Here is a 20,995-nt window from a genome sequence, read left to right on the forward strand (position 1 = left end):
TTAAAAAATAACAGTTGTCAGGTTTTTAAAAATGTACCGTACTTTCCGGGTTACAAGGCGCTACAGCGCATAAGGCGCACCCCCTTCTTTTTAAACAAAATTGTAATCCAGTCACCCATTGGGCGCAGGGGGCCGATAGGGCGCACCAAAATTAAAAAAGTATACCGGTAACAAACGGTCGAAGAATGAAAATAAGCTGCACATCAAAGGAAGAATACAGAGTGGAAATATGTGTGCTCTGTGTGTGCGGCGAGATCAAAGGCAGGTCCATTGTGATAGCTGGGTTGCCTTGTTTAGACACTGACCTTCTTCCCAGGGGTCAATGACCCAGTTTTTGCTATGAGAGGTGGTTCCCCTGTCATAGATCTGAGAGAGGAAACATTTCCTGCACCGGGGTCAGTGACCGAGTTTAACCTATGGGGCGGTCTCTTTGATGTCTTGAGAGGAAACTTGGCCAGGGTAGTACCTAGTAGCTGAAACATGCATTATCACAAGTTGTTTGACTGGTACTCAGGCGGTCTCTTTGATTTTTTTCGTATTTCATACACGGATTAGGCGCTTCGTTATACAAGACGCAGGGGTCAAACTCGAGGAAAAAAGTCACGCCTTATGACCCGGAAAGTACGGTACATCAAAATAAAACAAAACAAGCTAACCATTTTCACCCGTAAAGCCCAAAAGAAAAATAAGTCGCGTTTCCAAAACCGCCACAAAAATGCTCGCTTGCAAAATGATTAGTGCAGTCACTGTGGAATAAAAGGTAAGGTGTTGGTGGACTGTGTTGACGGGCGCAGTGGCCTAATAGAGGTCCTCGGTTCGAATCCCAGCCGTGCCTGCTGGGTTAAGGGTGGAGATTTTTTCGAACTCCCAGGTCAACGTTTGTGCAGACCAGACCTGCCAGTGCCTTATCCACCTTTGCAAGCACAAGACCAAGTGCGCACGAAAAATATCCTGTAATCCATGTCAGAGTTTGGTGGGTTATAAAAACGCCAAAATACCAAGCATGCATCCCCCGAAAGCGGCGTATGGCTGCCTAAATGGCGTGGTAAAAACGGTCATACACGTAAAAAATAAAAAAATATGAGTGTACGTGGAAGTTGCCCATGAACGCAGCAGAAGAAGAAGGTGGACTGTGTTGACTCTTCCTCTACCTTCTTTCTTTTGTTCCTACCTCTCTCCCTCCTCCTCTCATTCCTAATGATAGTAATCCCCTTTCCACTTTGTGTAGTACCCCTCCTCTTGCTCATCTTACTCTTTGAGGGTTTTCATGCACGGCAGCTCGCTTCCCCCAGGGAGAAAGCAACTCGAATTTCCATGAAGGTAACCTCACAGGACTAAATAAAATCTTATCCTTATCCTTACAAAAGTGTTTTGAGATCTTGTGAAAGTGTGCGGGCTTGTTATGATGTTAAAGAGTTTCATTGTAGGTTACCTTTGTAAAGCCTTCTACTGTATCTTTCCCTGTCTTTCCCTATGTGCCTTCCACAGTTTCAAGTGTTGGGTGTTATTTATAACATTGTTTTCATCTATTTTCAGACGGAAACACAGGATGGGGTGGTGTATGGAGTTTGCTTTGTGGATACATCTATTGGAACATTCCATGTGAGTCCTGGGTCTTTTGATTGCTGCACTCTGCGAGGGTATTCAATACCCTGGATTCTGTTTTCTTTGATTTTAAGAGATTTATACTGTCAAAACAGAAATATATACAAATTGAGACAAATGTCTGGTGAACGTGGGAAGGTCGGGTGGGGTGAGAGAGAAAGGGAGGGGGAAGGAAAAGAATGTTACAGAGTGTGTGTGTATGAATGTCAATCAATCAATCAATCAATCAATCAATCAATCAATCATCATATTGATTGATTGATTGAATGTGAGCGTAAGTCAGTGTTTGAGTAAATTAACAAATATTCCACTATTCAATCATAACTGTAAGTATCAGAAAAAATCTGTTCCTATTTCTTCGCACAAGTAATTTCTTTCATAGTTTACTGTAACCAAACTACACATCTGTTGATGAATTCTATTTTTCTCTCCCAGGTTGGCCAGTTTGCTGATGACCGTCACTGCTCTCGCTTACGTACAGTCTTTGCTCATCACACACCGGCACAGATTCTCTACGAGAGAGGTCGCATGTCACAGAAGACGATGCAACTGATTGACGGATACGCATCGGTTTTAAAGGAAGCCCTCAGCCCTGGCAAGGAATTCTGGGAAAGCAGCAAGACGCTGAAAACACTGCATGAGGAGAGTTACTTTAAAGAGGAAGGGGAGGAGCTTCAGTGGCCTGAGGCTGTCAAAGCCATGATGTCAGATAGTGAGTGTGTGTGTCTGTGTCTGTGAGCATGCGTGAACGTACGTGCGTGCAAGTGTTTGAGTCTGTGAGCATGCGTGAACGTGCAAGTGTGTGAGTGCATATGGTGTGCAGTCTTCAGTTGTTCTTTTCATGAACATATTTCTCAGGAACTTCACAAGTGTTCTTTTATTTATCATTAGATTAGACGCAGCCATACCTTTTGAGAACAAAATAACAATAAATAGCTTTTCTATAGCTTTTCCATGCATAGCTCATCATGTCAATTGAAATAAAAAGAAAAGTAAAAAGGACTCGGACAGAAAACATACAAATTGCACAATAAAACAGCAGACTTAGCTGTTAATTGTTATTGTAAACATAGTTAACAAAATTCTATTGAAGCTTATTCCTTTTCAAGACTGGAACCGACCCAGGATTTCAAAGTTGTGGCAAAAGAAAATAATGCTTGTTTGTCTAGGTGACTCCCTTGGCCTAACAGCAGCAGAGGGGTGTGAGTTAGCATTGAGGTCGCTGGGCGCCGTTGTGTGGTGAGTGGAGTTTCATGGATTTTGCTAGAAATTTGTTTATCAGCGCAGTCTTCGCGATTGTGAGTGTTTGTGTGTACATGTACATGTGTGTGCAGGGATCGCGTTAACGCATGTTTTTTGCGTATTTGACGCGTTTTAAAATCCGCCCATGCATTTTCCCGGCGCTTATGCATAACGCGTACGCAAAACAACTTCTATTCAAAACGGCATGCTCAGCAGCACATCCCAATACTGAATCAGACTATAGCACACGCGCGCAAGTTGACACTCTGATGCGTATCGCTATGGAGGGGCCGGCCGTGAGCCAAAGTGCGGACGTTGTAGACAGGGCTTGCCGCGAATTCCAGAGCCAATGTGAGCACCAGAAATAGGTGAGTGAAATGCGTGCTTTTGACATGATTTAACTGTGTTATAGTGTGACGCAAAATCAGTTCTGCTTTACGCGTTTTTTGGCCGACATTGCGTAAGCCGTACGCAATTTGAAAAATCCTAGCGCGATCCCTGGTGTGTGTGTGTGCGCCTGCCCGTCTTTCTGTCTGTTGCTGACTGTGTTCCTTTGAACTGTTATTTTCATTTTTGTCTTTTAATAAACTGCAAGTACCATAACTGATGTGTGTAAGTGTGAGTCAAGTAAAAAAAAATTTTTTTTAAATAAAAATGTCAACAAGTTGATGACACAGAGTGATATTTTTTATGCATATTAATTTACAATAACAAGAACAACAAGGAATGCTGAATGCTGAGCAATAATAGGATTGCAGTAGGAATTGTTGAATAGCACTCAGTTTTGCTCGACAGTAACAGCAGAAATCACATAAACTGTTGAGTTACAAGATGTTTCAGTTATTTTTAACAGCATATCATCTGCATATTTCTGCCTTTTGTCACAATTCAGCTACCTTGCATAAAGTGTTAAGTTACACAATGTTTCATTTATTTTAAACAGCATATCATCTGCATATTTCTGCCTTTTGTCACAATTCAGGTACCTTGCATAAAGTGTAAGTTACACAATGTTTCATTTATTTTAAACAGCATATCATCTGCATATTTCTGCGTTTTGTCACAATTCAGGTACCTTCAGTACTGCCTGGTGGACCATGAAGTTCTGTCCATGAAGAAGTTTGAACAGTACCAGCCACTAGATCGGGCTCCAGAGAAGCGAGACACTACAACGTTCGACACTCGACAGAGAAACATGGTAACAAAAACCTCTCTAATGTTCGTAGCTGTAAAGTCTACAGGCTTTTCCTACAGTATTTGCTCTGATGGCTGTTGTGTGTGTGTGTGTGTGTGTGTGTGTGTGTGTGTACAATGTCATTTCATTTCCTTATTGTCCCATCGCTGGTAAATTCGGGTCGCTTCCTCCCAGTGGAAAGCTAGCGGCAACAGAGTCGCGCTACCCAGGTGTGTGGGTGTTTAGGGGTAATCAGCCACCTGCACTTATGGCAGGATGACCGAGGTCTGGCACAGTGGTGACACAGGGGTGGAACATGGATACCGTCTCTGAGTCTGCAAATACAGTTGACACGTGTCCGTCTCGAGCCGGATTTGAACCCGTGACCCGCGGATTACAAGTCCACGTGCTCTACCAACTGAGCTACCAGGCTCCCACAATAAATTGTGGAGGTGCGATCTTTACTCTGGCAGGGGTTTTCTGTGTGTAAATTTGTGCATGACTGTGTGTTTGCGTGTTTCTGTTTGCGTGCAGGTCTGCTCAGTATTATTTTGCTTACCAGTTTTCCTGGGACAGACCCATGTAGACTGCTGAGGTATACTGTGAGTTCTGTGATTGCAGGTGTTGGACGGAGTGACGTTGCTCAATCTGGAGGTCACCAAGAACGCCTCCACAGGGGGGACTGAGGGCACGCTTATTGAACAACTTGATACCTGTGCTACACCTTTTGGTGAGAATATTTTGTGTTACATTTGTCCTTTGCTACTTTTTTTGTCATTTGCTAACTTTTTTCCCCCAAACCTACCATGGTGTTTTCTATCTCTCTGCCCTTGCTTGGCTGGCTGGCACTCTCTCTGTCTTTTTCATCCATCCATCCATCCTTTTATCCATCCATCCATCCTTCCTTCCTTCTTTCCTTCCTTCCTTCCTTCCTTCCTTCCTTCCTTCCTTCCTTCCTTCCTTCCTTCCTTCCTTCCTTCCTTCCATCCATCATCCATCCATCCATCCATCCACCCACCTCTTCATCTTAGTCTTTCTATTTGAACCTCCTGCCTCTCTTCTTTGTGTGAAGTTCTTGTCTTGGATTGTCTTTTCTCCCTCCCAACTTCTTTTGGTGCTCTTCTAGCAAGACAAAGAGTTGAGTGTTTGACTTTGCTAAGAGAGGGTAGCTGTGTCTGCGTTTGTGCTTCTCTCTGAATCTCCATCCAATCGCTTGTCTGTCCATCTTATACTCTGCATCTGTGTGTGTGCGTTTTATGTGTGTGAATGCGTGCAGGCATATCTGTACTCTGGCAGGTGTTTTCTGTGTGTAAATTTGTGCATGACTGTGTGTTTGCGTGTTTCTGTTTGTGTGCACGTCTGCTCAGTATCATTTGCTTACCAGTTTGTCTGGGACAGACCCATGTAGACTGCTGAGGTATACTGGCTGTCTTGTTTCTACATCTGTTCTCATAGCTGTCTATCGCCTAGTCCTACCCATAGTGCATTGTTGCTGACATTCTTGATTTAAACTCCATGTTCGTGTTCAACTATTTTTAACATCATGTTCTGTCTGTGCTGCAGGCAAGCGTCTGCTCAAGCAGTGGGTGTGTGCACCGCTGTGTCAGCCAGCGTCCATCAACGACAGACTGGACGCCGTAGAAACGCTGATGGAGATGCAGGAAGTCGCCACGGAAACCACAGACACTCTGAAGAAAATGCCTGACCTTGAGAGGCTTTTGAGCAGGTGAGTCGAGCCGATATTTGCTGCACGTGTCTGTTTGAAGTGCTGAAATAGACAATGTTCAAAAATAGCTGTCAGGCTGTTTTAGTTGCACCCAAACTGGTGACTGTACTGCACATGATTGTTTCTGTTTTCAAGTCAGGCTTGCCCTCAGAAATTCAGTAAAATACTTGATAGACACTCAGTAATAACTAGAAGATATTTTTACCTCTAAAATATGACTGTGGTCTGATCTGAAGCCTGTAGGATTGCAGTGTTCTTGGGAAAGTGTGTATCTGTGTGTGTGTGTGCGTCTGTCTGTCTGTCAGTCTGTCTGTCTGTCTGTCTGTCTGTCTGTCTGTCTGTCTGTCTGTCTGTCTGTCTGTCTATCTGTTTGTGTATGTCTGTGTGTAAGTGCATGTTTGTTTTTGTGTTTGAGCAGGTGAACATGTAGGCTTTTGTTCAAGCAAATTGTTATTCTTTAAAAACAAGTGCATGGGTGGGATTCTTCTGGTATATATAATGCCGGAAATCCGGATTCGTAATGTCTGTGGTGACGGTTTTTTGGTTGTTAATTATACAAATCCTTCAGCGTCTGGGGGCCACCAGACCCCTTCTTAAAATTCTTCAGGATTCATGACAGTTTTCAGTCCCACCAATGCAAGTGTAATATAAATCACCTACCTGTCTTAATACTTATTTACCAAGTCCTTGTTTTTTTTTATTTCTTATTTGTTCTTTCCCCCTTTATTCACCAGAATTCACAGTCTGGGTTTATCCAAGCGTGCCACTGACCACCCAGAGGGAAGGGCCGTCTTGTACGAAGAAGTCACATACAGGTAAGATCTCACATACAGGTAAGACCTCACATACAGGTGAGAAATCACATACATACAGATACATGCCGAGTTTGGCTACATTAAACCAAAAAATTCAAGTGAACATATACCAGACCTGGGAACCCATACGATTTTGCGGTATTTTGTACTCATGATTGTCTAGAATACGAGCAGTACGGTAAGTGAAAACAAAATACGACGAGAAAAATTCCTAGACTACATTTCTTCACAAGCTCATCCTGAAGCCGATCTAGTATTTAGACACATGTTTATTTTTTTGTCAGAAAACATTGAAAGAAGCATTTGTTTTAAACGTATTGGTAAACTTAATTAACAGTGCGACGGACGCGTGTGAAACATGTTTGAATCATGAATGTTGAAATGCTGTGTGGAGTACGCTAATTTGTCTGAAAATACACCAAGTTTGCTTGAGAATACTTCAAGTGCAAAACAGGGGTTCCCAGGTCTGATATACCTCAATATATACATAACACTAGTACAATGATATGGTTGAAAGGAATGTTTTGTTTTGTTCAATTTTCTATGCTTTCTTTTATCAAAAGTTGAACTTGAAGGCAGCAGAAGAACAAGGGTCCACCAGTGATAAACATGATGTTTGTGTGTGTACCTTCTTTCAGTGTTTGTGTTGACATTCTTTAAAATTGAGTGCATGGTGTGGGTTTTTTCAGAGTTTTCTTTCTGTTAAATTTTGTTCATGTGAAGCAGGGGTCGTTTAAGAGAGCAAGTTCATTTGAATCCTCTACTGACATCATTCATAATCATCGAGGTACATTATTATTTTCATTCATTTTCGCCTATTGGAGATGAAGTCTTCTTCTGCATTTATTCGCTGAGACTTGCATGTACACTCGTATTTTTTGCACAAGTGTTGTTGTTTTTTTTAAAATCTGTATGACCATTTTTACCCAGCCATTTAGGCAGCCACACGCTGATTTCAGAAGATGCTATTGGAGATAAAGTTATGTCCAACCAAGTTTGCTTTTTTCAAATACGCTCACATTGTGCTTTGTCGTGTTTTACAGCAAGCGCAAGATAGAGGATTTCATGTCTGCACTAGCTGGATTTAAAGGCGCCATGAAGATTGTGAAGAAGTTCTCGCAGCACAAGGCTGACCTGAAGTAAGGCGGTTATTTTTTTCTTTTGATTTTGAAAGATTGTATTAGTTTGTATGGGGGGGGGGGGGGGGGGTAGTTTATGATAGGTTTAGCAGTACATTTCACTACATGTACCTTAAAGTTGTTAAAGTGCACATACTACAGTGGAACCCCCTTTTTAAGACCTCCACAACTCTGAGAAAATTGGGTCTTAAAAAGGAGGGAGTCTTAAAATAGGTGTAATTTTACAGAGGTTATGAACAGAAGGTCAGAAAAAACAAGGTCTTAAAAGGGTGAGAGTCTTAAATTGCAGGGTCTTAAAAGGGGGGCTCCACTGTACACCATACCTCACAATTGCCTAGCCCGGGGGTATGGTAAGGATGCTTATTAAAACCAGATTTAGGAAATGATAATCGTTATTTTAGGGCCCTGTACTGTAATATCAAACATAGACATAGAACCCAATGTGAGTGCGGCTCAGAGGAGCAAACCCCTGAGCATATTCTACAGACCTGCCCACACCTGGAGACAGCACGCCAGCACTACTGGCCAGAAGACACCAGCCTGGGCACCAAGCTCTACAGACCTGCCCACACCTGGAGACAGCACGCCAGCTCTACTGGCCAGAAGACACCAGCCTGGGCACCAAGCTCTACAGACACCTGGAGACAGCACGCCAGCTCTACTGGCCGGAAGACACCAGCCTGGGCACCAAGCTCTACAGACCTGCCCACACCTGGAGACAGCACGCCAGCACTACTGGCCAGAAGACACCAGCCTGGGCACCAAGCTCTACAGACCTGCCCACACCTGGAGACAGCACGCCAGCACTACTGGCCAGAAGACACCAGCCTGGGCACCAAGCTCTACAGACCTGCCCACACCTGGAGACAGCACGCCAGCACTACTGGCCAGAAGACACCAGCCTGGGCACCAAGCTCTACAGACCTGCCCACACCTGGAGACAGCACGCCAGCACTACTGGCCAGAAGACACCAGCCTGGGCACCAAGCTCTACAGACCTGCCCACACCTGGAGACAGCACGCCAGCACTACTGGCCAGAAGACACCAGCCTGGGCACCAAGCTCTACAGACCTGCCCACACCTGGAGACAGCACGCCAGCACTACTGGCCAGAAGACACCAGCCTGGGCACCAAGCTCTACAGACCTGCCCACACCTGGAGACAGCACGCCAGCTCTACTGGCCAGAAGACACCAGCCTGGGCACCAAGCTCTACAGACCTGCCCACACCTGGAGACAGCACGCCAGCACTACTGGCCAGAAGACACCAGCCTGGGCACCAAGCTCTACAGACCTGCCCACATCTGAAGACGGTACGCCAGCACTATTGGCCAGAAGACACCAGCCTGGGCACCAAGCTCTACAGACCTGCCCACACCTGGAGACAGCACGCCAGCACTATTGGACAGAAGACACCAGCCTGGGCACCAAGCTCTACAAACATGCCCACACCTGGAGACAGCACGCCAGCACTACTGGCCAGAAGACACCAGCCTGGGCACCAAGCTCTACAGACCTGCCCACACCTGGAGACAGCACGCCAGCTCTACTGGCCAGAAGACACCAGCCTGGGCACCAAGCTCTACAGACCTGCCCACACCTGGAGACAGCACGCCAGCACTACTGGCCAGAAGACACCAGCCTGGCCACCAAGCTCTACAGACACCTAGAGACAGCACGCCAGCACTACTGGCCACAAGACACCAGCCTGGGCACCAAGCTCTACAGACACCTGGAGACAGCACGCCAGCTCTACTGGCCAGAAGACACCAGCCTGGGCACCAAGCTCTACAGACACCTGGAGACAGCACGCCAGCTCTACTGGCCAGAAGACACCAGCCTGGGCACCAAGCTCTACAGACACCTGGAGACAACACGCCAGCTCTACTGGCCAGAAGACACCAGCCTGGGCACCAAGCTCTACAGGCCTGCGCACACCTGGAGACAGCACGCCAGCTCTACTGGCCAGAAGACACCAGCCTGGGCACCAAGCTCTACAGACCTGCCCACACCTGGAGACAACACGCCAGCTCTACTGGCCAGAAGACACCAGCCTGGGCACCAAGCTCTACAGGCCTGCCCACACCTGGAGACAGCACGCCAGCACAACTGGCCAGAAGACACCAGCCTGGGCACCAAGCTCAACAGACACCTGGAGACAGCACGCCAGCACTACTGGCCAGAAGACACCAGCCTGGGCACCAAGCTCTACAGACACCTGGAGACAGCACGCCAGCTCCACTGGCCAGAAGACACCAGCCTGGGCACCAAGCTCTACAGACACCTGGAGACAACACGCCAGCTCTACTGGCCAGAAGACACCAGCCTGGGCACCAAGCTCTACAGACACCTGGAGACAGCACGCCAGCTCTACTGGCCAGAAGACACCAGCCTGGGCACCAAGCTCTACAGACACCTGGAGACAGCACGCCAGCTCTACTGGCCAGAAGACACCAGCCTGGGCACCAAGCTCTACAGACACCTGGAGACAGCACGCCAGCTCTACTGGCCGGAAGACACCAGCCTGGGCACCAAGCTCTACAGACACCTGGAGACAACACGCCAGCACAACTGGCCAGAAGACACCAGCCTGGGCACCAAGCTCTACAGACACCTGGAGACAGCACGCCAGCTCTACTGGCCAGAAGACACCAGCCTGGGCACCAAGCTCTACAGGCCTGCCCACACCTGGAGACAGCACGCCAGCACTACTGGCCAGAAGGCACCAGCCTGGGCACCAAGCTCTACAGATCTGCCCACATCTGGAGACAGCACCACTGGCCAGAAGACACCAGCCTGGGCACCAAGCTCTACAGACCTGCCCACACCTGGAGACAACACGCCAGCACTACTGGCCAGAAGGCACCAGCCTGGGCACCAAGCTCTACAGGCCTGCCCACACCTGGAGACAGCACGCCAGCACTACTGGCCAGAAGACACCAGCCTGGGCACCAAGCTCTACAGACACCTGGAGACAACACGCCAGCTCTACTGGCCCGAAGACACCAGCCTGGGCACCAAGCTCTACAGACACCTGGAGACAACACGCCAGCTCTACTGGCCAGAAGACACCAGCCTGGGCACCAAGCTCTACAGGCCTGCGCACACCTGGAGACAGCACGCCAGCTCTACTGGCCAGAAGACACCAGCCTGGGCACCAAGCTCTACAGACACCTGGAGACAACACGCCAGCTCTACTGGCCAGAAGACACCAGCCTGGGCACCAAGCTCTACAGGCACCTGGAGACAGCACGCCAGCACTACTGGCCACAAGACACCAGCCTGGGCACCAAGCTCTACAGACACCTGGAGACAACACGCCAGCACTACTGGCCAGAAGACACCAACCTGGGCACCAAGCTCTACAGGCACCTGGAGACAACACGCCAGCACTACTGGCCAGAAGACACCAGCCTGGGCACCAAGCTCTACAGGCACCTGGAGACAGCACGCCAGCACTACTGGCCAGAAGACACCAGCCTGGGCACCAAGCTCTACAGGCCAGCCCACACCTGGAGACAGCACGCCAGCACTACTGGCCAGAAGACACCAGCCTGGGCACCAAGCTCTACAGGCCAGCCCACACCTGGAGACAACACGCCAGCACTACTGGCCAGAAGACACCAGCCTGGGCACCAAGCTCTACAGGCCTGCCCACACCTAGAGACAGCACGCCAGCACTACTGGCCAGAAGACACCAGCCTGGGCACCAAGCTCTACAGACCTGCCCACACCTGGAGACAGCACGCCAGCTCTACTGGCCACAAGACACCAGCCTGGGCACCACGCTCTACAGACCTGCCCACACCTGGAGACAGCACGCCAGCTCTACTGGCCACAAGACACCAGCCTGGGCACCAAGCTCTGGGGACCCGCTGCCGAACTGCTGAAGACTGCGGACTTCATGGCAGCCACCGATCTGACGGCCATAAATATCGAACGCAGAAGAAGAAGAATAGACATGAGAAATTAATTTGTGGTGACAAGGAACAGTTAGTCGTGCCTTCTTCCCTCTGATGAGGACCTGATGCCATGTCTACTAAATATTTCTTGATTTTATGCTTTGCATTTCTTGGGGTATTTATTTGGTGTGGTGCATATGTTTCAGGTCAAAACTGCTGAAACAGACAGTTCTTCTTGACGCAGAGACAGAAGAGGGGCGATTCCCTGACATCTCTGAAGATCTGCAGTTCTTTGATGTAAGTTGTTTGCTAAAGTTTCTTTTTTTCTCCAAAATCCAGCCAAGTGTATATTCTTGTCCATTCTTTCGGAAACTTGCAGATGATTACAGTCAGAAAATCAGTATTTCGTGCATCTGGGTACCTGCTGTTTTCAGGTTTAGTGCGTCTTGGGACCCCCTCAATGAATGACGGGTATATTGTTCAGCTTCTAGTGCATACAGTACGCAGGGACGCACAGTTTAGGAAGTCCTGTGAGACACAAAACTCTTAAAAAGAGAGACGTCTAAAACAAGTGTGTGTGTCTTGAGCTGGGGTTCTGTTGACATGAAAAGGCTTCTTGTGTGTTTTCAGAATGCGTTTAATCACGAGAAAGCAAGGAAGGATGGAGTCATAATGCCGAGCAAAGGTTTGTCTTTTCTCCTCTCGCTCCATTTATTTTTCAATTCGATCACCACCTCCTTCTTTCTTTGTTTAATGAATGCACACGTGTGTACATGTGTTTGCTTGTTTGTGTGAATGCATGACGGGCGCAATGGCGTGGTGGTAAGACGTCGGCCTCCTAATCGGGAGGTCGTGAGTTCGAATCCCGGTCGCTGCCGCCTGGTGGGTTAAGAGTGGAGATTTTTCCGATCTCCCAGGTCAACTTATGTGCAGACCTGCTAGTGACTTAACCCCCTTTGTGTGTACACGCAAGCACAAGACCAAGTGCGCACGGAAAAGATCCTGTAATCCATGTCGGAGTTCGGTGGGTTATGGAAACACGAAAATACCCAGCATGCCTACTCAACGAAAGCGGAGTGAGCTGACTATGCTCTCAGTATAGTTTGGGGAACCCAAATGGGCAAACGAGCTCACACGTAACCAGAAAATTCTGGAACGCTGAAGAAGAAGAAGTGTGAATGCATGAGCACTAGGAAAGATCTAATTTTTGGACTTTAAAAAATGTATATCCACATTTGTGTGTGTTTGTGTGTGTGCTTGCTCAGTAATAGTAATAATAGTAATAATAATAATAATAGATAACTGTTCTATAGCACAGGTGCCATTAATTGGCTCCAGGCGCTTTACAATTTCAATCCATGCAGAAACAGAAATCATCAAGAATGATAGGTATGTGCAGGAATTGTTTTTTTTATTTGAACATTGAGTAGCGAATCACAAAGGCACACAGGTTATGAAGGCAAGCTGATTATATTGTACATACATAGATTTGAACAATTAAATTTGAACAAAAAAGGTTTAAAACAAAAAAACACCATATTGTTCAGCGCACTTGGATTGGTTATGAATGGAAGCATAAATGGTGAACATACATGTACAAATGTACCTTCACTAGAAGCATTAAAGTGACTAGATATAAAAACAGTGAAGATACCTTCATTACAAGTTGAAACATGGTCATCTGTCACATATGATTGTCGAGATTAACATATCAAAAACATTCTGCTAGAAAGATTTGCCATTGCAGTCTACAGTTATTCTTCTTCATTTGTGTGTGTATGAGTGAGTGTGTGGATGTTAATATGAAGCTTATCAATATGAAGCTTATATAGCACGTATTCCGTGGGTACAGTTCTAAGCGTTTGTCGAATGGATGTGTGGCGAGAGAGATAGGTAAGGGGATTAAAATGGATACCCTGTGGAAAGAGACTAAAGCTTTGAAATATCTCAATGCCATTTTAAGAATGAGTTTAAATCTAAATCTCCTGTTTTCTAGATACCCTGGTAGTGTGGATGGAAAATCCTGTGTACCCTTTGAAAATGACTGCATTTTTTTTGTTAGTTCGATGCCCTGTTATTTTATCTGCTATCATGGACTTGGGAATTTTGCTTCATGCTTACGCTGCGTACTAGATTTGGCAAAAGAAAACATCTGGCTCAATCAATCAAGCTGAGAAAAAAGTGACATGTGTCATTTTCTCCTTGGTGTGCCACATTTCCCGTAATCCCAAATGAATTTGCACAAAAGATAACACAAAGCACGAAATGGTGCCGGTGATACAGACTGGAATCCAGTTTCAAAAAAATATCGTCAGGCTTATGATGCCATAATGCCAATTGAATTTGCACAAAAGATAACACAAAGCACGAAATGGTGCCGGTGATCCAGACTGGAATCCAGTTTCAAAAAAATATCGTCAGGCTTATGATGCCATAATAAGGAAAAAACAGCGTCATTTCAATGTGTCATTGCCAGCCAACCAATCGGCGTCTACTGTATGGGACACACCTTTCTACTGCACAAAGCAAAGCAAAACCTGCAAAGTGAAATTGACTGCATGGAGCTGCACACAGCGTATGTTAAGAACAGGCTTGAGGGGGCATCAGATCTTTCAAAAATTGCACAAGTTCCATTGTTATCTGAAATCAATGTTTGCCGGAAATAACTTTGTTAGGGTTTTATGGCTTTGAAAAAGTTGTGCCCCTTAGAACAATGGAGCAAATAATGCACCACTGAGAAGTTGAGCCAAGTGATCTGGGCGTTACTCCGATCTGTATTTGGTGCAATGTGTGCTTGATATGACGCTCTTTCCGTAATAGAAAAGACTTTAGGTTCCTGGCTTGCAGATGTCATTTTTTTTCTGCCCTCCCCACTCATACCATTGGATGTGCCTCAGCAGGGGGGTCAAGATTGGCATGTCTGATTTGGCAGACATGGTCTCCCAGCCTGTCCACTTGTCTTCTGAAAGTGGTGTTGTACTTGTACAAGATTACAGCTACGGTCGGCAGTAAAACTACAAGGAAAAACAAGCCAAGATATTTCATGCTGCTTTCTGTTTCTGTTGTGTTTGTACTGGTAACCAGCTCTGAGTCATTTTTCTGGTTTGGTATGGGAACACAAGTGTAATTCACTGGTACATGTATTGGTTCATCATTTGGACAGTTCTTAGCTTCATAGTCGTAAGTTATTTTCTGTGCTGTTCCGTCGGGACATGGATGGTTTTTACAGTGACACTCATGATCTGCCGTAGTGAAACTTGTGGTGCACTTGGAACTGTAGCTTAACGCACACATACACTGATCATCTTTTGTTGTCCCACCTCGACACAGCAGTTGTCTTCCAGAGGTAGAACAGTTGGTTTTAGAGTGAACACAGTAAGGGTGGTAGGTCTGACTGGAGGGTCGGGTGTTTGGTTCAAAACTACTGCTGCTGTTACAGGGATGTATGGTCAGGTGAGGGTAGCCATCTTTGTTCTCTATTTTGGGGTAGTAGCCTTTTTCGATCGTTTGTAGTGGCAGACAGGCGATGGTTAGGTTCTGTCCGTTGCTTGAGCAGTGTAAGGATGCGTTGGGGACTTTGTTGCAGCACAACTGGTTGAGGTTTGTGTAGCTGTCCACACCTACATCAGGGCATGACCAGATGTCATTGAAATGGCTCACACATTCGTCTGGCAGAGGTTGTTTGGGGAATGTTGTAATTTGCCGCAGAGCATCTGCTGTCTGTACGCAACACGCTAGGCAAAGCAGCAAAACGCTGCATGTTCTGTGGACTCGCCTCAGACACTTGCAGCACACTGCTCTCTTTGCAAGCTGTCTCATTTTTGGTTTTTCTTGCCAACCAGACATATTCTTGATCTTCTGATGCGGTAGAATGTTGTCTAGATGTATTCTTCATTCATTGCTGTGAGGGGACATTCTCTCTGTTTGTATCTTTTGGCGATGCCTTTATTTTTTACTCCCAGTCCTTTGATCCTTTCTTCTTTTTCCCTTTCTGGGATCGGTTCTCCTGATTTACCTGCGCAATAACAATGACAAACTTTCATTTCTCAATCAGTTCTTGTATTGTCAGTACAAAATTAACCCCCCGCGGGTTAGGGGGAGTCCCATATTGGTTGGGACGAGAAAGAATTTACCCGATGCTCCCCAGCATGTCGTAAGAGGCGACTAACGGATTCTGTTTCTCCTTTTACCCTTGTTAAGTGTTTCTTGTATAGAATATAGTCAATTTTTGTAAAGATTTTAGTCAAGCAGTATGTACGAAATGTTAAGTCCTTTGTACTGGAAACTTGCATTCTCCCAGTAAGGTAATATATTGTACTACGTTGCAAGCCCCTGGAGCAAATTTTTGATTAGTGCTTTTGTGAACAAGAAACAATTGACAAGTGGCTCTATCCCATCTCCCCCCTTCCCCCGTCGCGATATAACCTTCGTGGTTGAAAACGACGTTAAACACCAAATAAAGAAAGAAAAGTACAAAATTAGTGTGTGATTGTGACTCGATCATTGTCAAACATGGCTGCCTCAGTATATCCTAACAATGAACCTGCAGTTCTGCTTGTAACTTTGGTGCGAGCTTCCATACTGATGCTGAAAGGATCAGGTTGTGTGTGTGTGTTGGGGGGGGGGGGGGAGTGTGTGTGTGGAAGTGTGTTTGGAAGAAGAAGAAAGATGTTTGAGACGAAGGGAGGAATATATTTTGGAATTGGTCGTGTATCTCACTCTCAGGCCCGACTGATCTTTATCGATTTTTAATACGTGTTTGACTGACACAGCCGAATCCTTTCAGCATTTCCATGCAAAGCTACCGTCTTTATGAAAGCTATTTTGAGGACTAGCTGCTATGTCAGATTCACATTCATGCACAATTGCGTATTTTACACTCTAACAAAGTGGACCCCCTTTAAAGCCCCCCAAACTTAAGATTCCACCCTTTAACACCTTGCCTTTTCAGATTGTTTTTTTTGTTATAACATCAGTAAATAACCTCCATTTAAAGACTCCCCCTTTCGAAGACCTCATTTGCTTAGATTGTTTGGAGTTTTTCAAAGGAGGGTTCCACTGTACCACAATCTGTAATTGTAGTGTTACGGTCCTGATCGAAAAGGTTATTCATTATGTAACTGTTGTGCATGCAAGGTGTCGGAAGCTGTCATTGAAAATTCTACTCGTCAAGTCATATTTGTGACAGGCAATACAGGTGTTCACAGGTATGGTGTGTACTCAAGTCAGTATGAAATCAGAGTTTATCAGTTAGAAATTTGTTTAAAAGAAATATCTCACCTGTGGTAATTACGGGGAATGACTTTGCTACAGTTGCAAGCACAGAAATATGGCGGAAAGCATCGTAATCACGTGATTGGATGTCATGTGAACTGTGATGTTGACAAACAGTAAACGCCCACATGAACGAGCATGCCAACTGAGATAACTTGGTTTTCTTGGTAGATTGAAGAGTGGAGCTTTGTTTCAAGAGTTAGAGAGAGATTTTGCTCATTTATACATGTAATGAAGGGTGTGTGTGTGTGCTTGTGTGCTGCTTTTTATACATGAGCGCAGGCGCTAGTGTTTGCTTGTGTGTAACCTTGCATTGATGGTGTGACGATTGTGCAAGTTCAAACTTTTTAGTTTATTTATTATTTTTTAGTAGTTTCTTTCTTTCATGTTAAATGCATTAACACTGATATGAGGGGGAAAAACAGGCGAGTTTGCACATTTTACACAGAAATACTTTGCAGAAATTATCAAGATTCTTATATCTCCTTTTGAAGAAGAATTTGCCTACCATTCTTGTTTTTTTTATTCTCCTTTTGAAGGAAATTCATATTCCTCCTTTTTAATTTTTTATGGTATTGTATATTCTCATCTGGCATAAACATTTGGACATGTTTCTTTCATTACGAAGCAGTAAACACCACCGTGATTAAGTTAATTGTTGCCTGTCTTCTCTCCATTGAGGGATGAGAAATCTATGGAAATCTTGACAATTTATAAGATATCAAATAACCAAAGGGCAGTAATCGTTCTTTATGCATACCACATGTGTAATGGAGTAAGCGAGAGTTGTACGGAACCTTTCTCCTGGCACCTGAGAGAATGACAAGCGTTGAAATGAACAAGCGACTTTCATCCTCTAAAAAGGATGATCGCTGCAAGCTCATATGCTCATCATTCTCCAAGGCACTCCAACTATGCCTGACATTTCGTTTAAGATTCTTACTATGCCTCATTTCGTTTAAGATTCTTACTATGCCTCATTTCGTTTAAGATTCTTACTATGCCTCATTTCGTTTAAGATTCTTACTATGCCTCATTTCGTCTAAGATTCTTACTATGCCTCATTTCGTCTAAGATTCTTACCATGCCTCATTTCGTTTAAAATTAATAAGATTAAAAACTAACAACTTGTAGACCCTTTTTCTTCCCTTTTGGACATTTTCCATTCTCATTTCTGGCTGATTGCACATTGTCTATGTCTGTGTAATAGGCAATTGGCGGAGGTAAAAGGCAAGTTCTTGCACGTTGTGGTTAGTCGAGACAGATTGTGACAGAACAATGGGACAAATAAACAAGTCGCGTAAGGCGAAAATACAATATTTAGTCAAGTAGCTGCCATTTTTCAGCAAGACCGTATGCTCGTAGCATCGTCAGTCCACCGCTCATGGCAAAGGCAGTGAAATTGACAAGAAGAGCGGGGTAGTAGTTGCGCTAAGAAGGATAGCACGCTTTTCTGTACCTCTCTTTGTTTTAACTTTCTGAGCGTGTTTTTAATCCAAACATATCATATCTATATGTTTTTGGAATCAGGAACCGACAAGGAATAAGATGAAAGTGTTTTTAAATTGATTTGGACAATTTAATTTTGATAATAATTTTTATATATTTAATTTTCAGAGCTTGTTTTTAATCCGAATATAACATATTTATATGTTTTTGGAATCAGCAAATGATGGAGAATAAGATAAACGTAAATTTGGATCGTTTTATAAATTTTTATTTTTTTTTACAATTTTCCGATTTTTAATGACCAAAGTCATTAATTAATTTTTAAGCCACCAAGCTGAAATGCAATACCGAACCCCGGGCTTCGTCGAAGATTACTTGACCAAAATTTCAACCAATTTGGTTGAAAAATGAGGGCGTGACAGTGCCGCCTCAACTTTCACGAAAAGCCGGATATGACGTCATCAAAGACATTTATAAAAAAAATGAAAAAAAACGTATGGGGATTTCATACCCAGGAACTCTCATGTCAAATTTCATAAAGATCGGTCCAGTAGTTTAGTCTGAATCGCTCTACACACACACACACACACACACGCACACACGCACACACACACACACACACACACGCACATACACCACGACCCTCGTTTCGATTCCCCCTCGATGTTAAAATATTTAGTCAAAACTTGACTAAATATAAAAATACCAATGAATGAAAAAGGAAGCTTTATTTGTTTAACAACATTAAGGCAAGCAGACTATGAAGATACACAACTTAAAATTAATTATCCAATAAAAAAATAACTCAAGAACTAACAGTGCTGATCATAGTACATAGTTAAAACAAAAATTAAAATTCATGATGAAATTATAACCCAAAATCAAAGACTGATCAACTCAAGAATAAAAATTGATGATTAAATTGACTCCAGAAGAAAAATTGATGATCAAAATAGAACAAGAAAAAAAAAGGAATTATAAAATAACTCAAGAACAAAAATGTATTAAAATAACTACAGATTGTTTGTGTTTGTTTTTTAATGTCTCTTCAACCAATATGGCTATGCAGGCCTGAATATCTTAAGAGCAAAATTTGATCACCAAAATAACACATGAACAAAATTCGATGATCAGAATAGCTCAAAAACAAAACAGTTATAAAAGCACAAAAGTGTAATGACATGACGTGATGGCAGATTAAGTAATTAGCACTCAGAACATAAAATATTCAGCTATGAAGAACCAGTCCCTTTGCGTCTGAAACAATAATTCTTGTTTGATAAACTGATATCGTAAAATGTTGAACCACTTCTGCCTGTAACAGGAGACCTAGCTTGCAACAGATGGCGCCGTAACAGGCACTGTTTCATGACTTCTGTATCAAGGGGGATTACTAGATTTGGTGATCTTTGAGGACGGGCGCTGTGGCGTGGTGGTAAGACGTCGGCCTCTTAATCGGAAGGTCGTGAGTTCGAATCTCGGCCGAGGCCGCCTGGTGGGTTAAGGGTGGAGATTTTTCCGATCTCCCAGGTCAACTTATGTGCAGACCTGCTAGTGGCTTATCCCCCTTTGTGTGTACACGCAAGCACAAGACCAAATGCGCACGGAAAAGATCCTGTAATCCATGTCAGAGTTCGGTGGGTTATAGAAACACGAAAATACCCAGCATGCTTCCTCCGAAAGCGGCGTATGGCTGCCTAAATGGCGGGGTAAAAACGGTCATACACGTAAAAATCCACTCGTGCAAAAACACGAGTGTATGTGGGAGTTTCAGCCCACGAACGCAGAAGAAGAAGAAGGTGATCTTTGAAATATTAAAATTGTGACAACCATTAGAAAAGGTGGGATACATTTTTTGGGGGGGTACAAGGAAGTTTCTCATGATACAAATCAGTGCAAAAGAAATGTAGCTGTTGCTTTGACTGAAGCAAAGACATATGCCAAATGAAGTTGCATTATTAAAGCGAGTACGGTACTGGAACCTCTCTTTTCAGACCCCCCAATTTAAGACTTCCCCACTTTTAAGACCTTGCATCTGCAGATTTTCTGTTCATAACCTCTAAATTTACCTCCATTTTAAGACTCCCTCCTTTTTAAGACCTGATTTTCTCAGATTTTTGGAGGTCAAAAAAGGGGGAATACACAATGTGCATTACTTCACACATTATGGTGTTGACCATAGTGGGGTTGCCCATCATGTGTGGAATTAACTGCCATGTTTGACCCTTTAACCTCATTTCCAATGTTCAGGTCTTGTAGGCGCTAAATTCCTATAATTACTTGTTTGATCTTTGAAATAACACTGGTGCCGTTAGATTTTGATTATTTCTTTTGTTCTAGCTTTTGTTTTTGATTAAATAAAATATATATAAATAAATATTTGCCAAATTAATGTACACATTTTAGTTAACAGAATGTAAACACTTTGTATAGTTAAATAGTATTCTGTTATTGATCAAGACATAGCATAGTAAAATTGTTCTTGCATTTGTATTTGGTTCTGCTAGCTAATATAACCAAAAAAACATACCTGAACAACATTAGTCTGACAAACCATTGATACATGTACAGATAAAAATACAAATGCATTTCAGTAAACAGGAGAAAAGTCACTATTCTGTGTTTCTGTTACTGTTGATGACATAACATAACTACCGTATGTGAGGCAG

At 44.1% G+C, this 20,995-nt stretch overlaps 1 protein-coding gene across 3 annotated transcripts in view; it reads left to right on the top strand.

Annotated features, from left to right (window-relative positions):
* Positions 1–20,995, top strand: part of LOC138979898 (DNA mismatch repair protein Msh6-like) — a 62,561-nt gene that overhangs the window by 13,413 nt on the left and 28,153 nt on the right. For all 3 annotated transcript variants that reach the window (XM_070352661.1, XM_070352662.1, XM_070352664.1), the window contains exons 14-23: positions 1,537–1,602; positions 2,041–2,317; positions 2,775–2,844; positions 3,919–4,045; positions 4,643–4,751; positions 5,585–5,747; positions 6,482–6,562; positions 7,606–7,701; positions 11,810–11,900; positions 12,234–12,288. In XM_070352661.1, the coding sequence (XP_070208762.1) occupies positions 1,537–1,602; positions 2,041–2,317; positions 2,775–2,844; positions 3,919–4,045; positions 4,643–4,751; positions 5,585–5,747; positions 6,482–6,562; positions 7,606–7,701; positions 11,810–11,900; positions 12,234–12,288 (1,135 nt within the window). The remainder of the gene's footprint in view (positions 1–1,536; positions 1,603–2,040; positions 2,318–2,774; positions 2,845–3,918; positions 4,046–4,642; positions 4,752–5,584; positions 5,748–6,481; positions 6,563–7,605; positions 7,702–11,809; positions 11,901–12,233; positions 12,289–20,995) is intronic.

The sequence above is a fragment of the Littorina saxatilis genome, linkage group LG11 (genome assembly GCF_037325665.1).
Source record: "Littorina saxatilis isolate snail1 linkage group LG11, US_GU_Lsax_2.0, whole genome shotgun sequence".
NCBI lineage: Eukaryota > Metazoa > Mollusca > Gastropoda > Littorinimorpha > Littorinidae > Littorina > Littorina saxatilis.